Source organism: Arachis ipaensis, chromosome B05, assembly GCF_000816755.2.
Source record: "Arachis ipaensis cultivar K30076 chromosome B05, Araip1.1, whole genome shotgun sequence".
Taxonomy (NCBI): domain Eukaryota; kingdom Viridiplantae; phylum Streptophyta; class Magnoliopsida; order Fabales; family Fabaceae; genus Arachis; species Arachis ipaensis.
In genome coordinates this window covers 2,818,849-2,820,532 of record NC_029789.2, presented here as the reverse complement: position 1 = coordinate 2,820,532, position 1,684 = coordinate 2,818,849, and the positions used below count along the sequence as shown (strand labels likewise).

General features: G+C 42.0%; 1 protein-coding gene across 1 annotated transcript; it reads right to left on the bottom strand.

Moving 5' to 3' along the window:
* Positions 387 to 1,540, bottom strand: LOC107642474 (RING-H2 finger protein ATL8). Its single transcript, XM_016345843.2, has one exon. The coding sequence runs from the start codon at positions 1,319 to 1,321 to the stop codon at positions 626 to 628; it is 696 nt and encodes a 231-aa protein (XP_016201329.1). The 5' UTR covers positions 1,322 to 1,540; the 3' UTR covers positions 387 to 625.

Here is a 1,684-nt window from a genome sequence, read left to right as displayed (position 1 = left end):
TTTATTAAAAATCTCGTAATCTCTAAAAAAAAATCAATTTATTTTAGAAGAGATAATTAGTAGTTTAGTACTATTCGGCAAAGAGCAAACTACCATATATACCTGTGATAAAATAATGGTCAACCAGGAGCTAATTTGTCTTTATCACCTAAACCCTATATAGTTATTTATTACCTGTAACAGTGTCCTTTTGTAATTGTTTAAAGAGGTCCAAATTCCGAAGATTTCAAGTTTCAACTACGTTAGGCAACATGGGGTCTTTTAATCTTTCTCCTAATCATTTACTAATCTCCTTTTCTATAATATCCATTTTGGATCTAATGAGACCATTTCACATGTTATCCACCACCCAAGAACATAAAAAAGATCATTTCATATGCTCAATCTAACTCTACCAATTACATTGGATTAAATTTAAATTGCCAAAATATACACAGCAAGTAGTAACAATAATACTAACAATTGGCAAGGTTTATAATGCGAAAGATTTAGATTGCCCAAATTACAATCTCAACCACCAACAGCTTCCAAGTGATGATGATATTTTAAAAACAAAAAAGAAAAGGTAAAATAATAATGCTAAAAAAGAGCCTACAGATACATACAAAAAACTACAACTGTTTCTTCAAGGCAAGAAACCACTATTATTGTTGGTGTTGCTACTACTACTGTTGCTATTACAGCTGAAACCGCCGCTATTACTGTTACTGTTATTAGTGTTATCGTTAAAAACGGCATTGTCGTCTTCTCTCGACTTCAGCTCAGGTTCATTGATCGCCGCTCTTGCGGCGGAGCTTCCAGCTCCGGTGGCGGGAAACCTCCCGCACTTCTGGCACCTCGCAACCGCTAAAACCTGTCGGCACGAAGGGCAAGAAGAGTGTGATCCAAGCCACGTGTCTATGCAGGCCACGTGGAACCCGTGGCCACACTGCGGCAACACGCGGATCTCATCGCCGGCGGCAAAATCCGAAAGGCAGATCGCGCACTCCGCCGTCACCATCCACCCGGCACCGCTACCGAATCCGGATTCTGGATCTCCTCCGTCAACGTAGGCGAATTTCGGTAACGACTGGAGAACCTTCTTCTTCAATCCTTTGTTGGCGAGAGCCTGACGCGGTGAGGCTCCGGCGGCGGAGCCTCGGCGGAGCCAGGCGCACCTGGCGACGGCGACAAGACCGACGACGCATATGAGGGCGCAGAGGAGAGCTGCGAGGATGACGACGAAGTCGGATTCAAGAGCCACAGCCTCGGGCGGCGGAGCGGCGGCAACGACGGTGGCGTTGTCGGCTGTGGATGTGAGGGATCTAAGAGTACGTGTCATGTGTTTGTGTGAATTAGAGAAAAAGAGAAGAAATTAATGAAACGGTTTGTTAGAAAAGGAAGGAAGGAGGGAGGGTGGTTAAATAATTGTGGAAGAAGGAAGGTTTGAGGATAAGAGTTGGAAGGAGAAGAAGAAGAAGAAGAAGGAGACTTTGGGTCAAGAGAGAGTGGTGGATGGTCCCACTTTGTATTGTGAATGTGAAGAGGCAAGTGGGTAAAGCAGAAGGTAAGGACCTTTTTATGAACCAATTCACTAATTAAGCCTCATTATTATTTTTATTTTATTCATTATTCATATTTATCCATATATATGTTCAATATTAACTATTAAATAAATATTACGTGTTTATATATGTTTATGAAA

Excerpts from the sequence above, each read along its gene's own strand:
- LOC107642474 (XM_016345843.2), bottom strand. The coding sequence starts at position 1,321 with ATGACACGTACTCTTAGATCCCTCACATCCACAGCCGACAACGCCACC.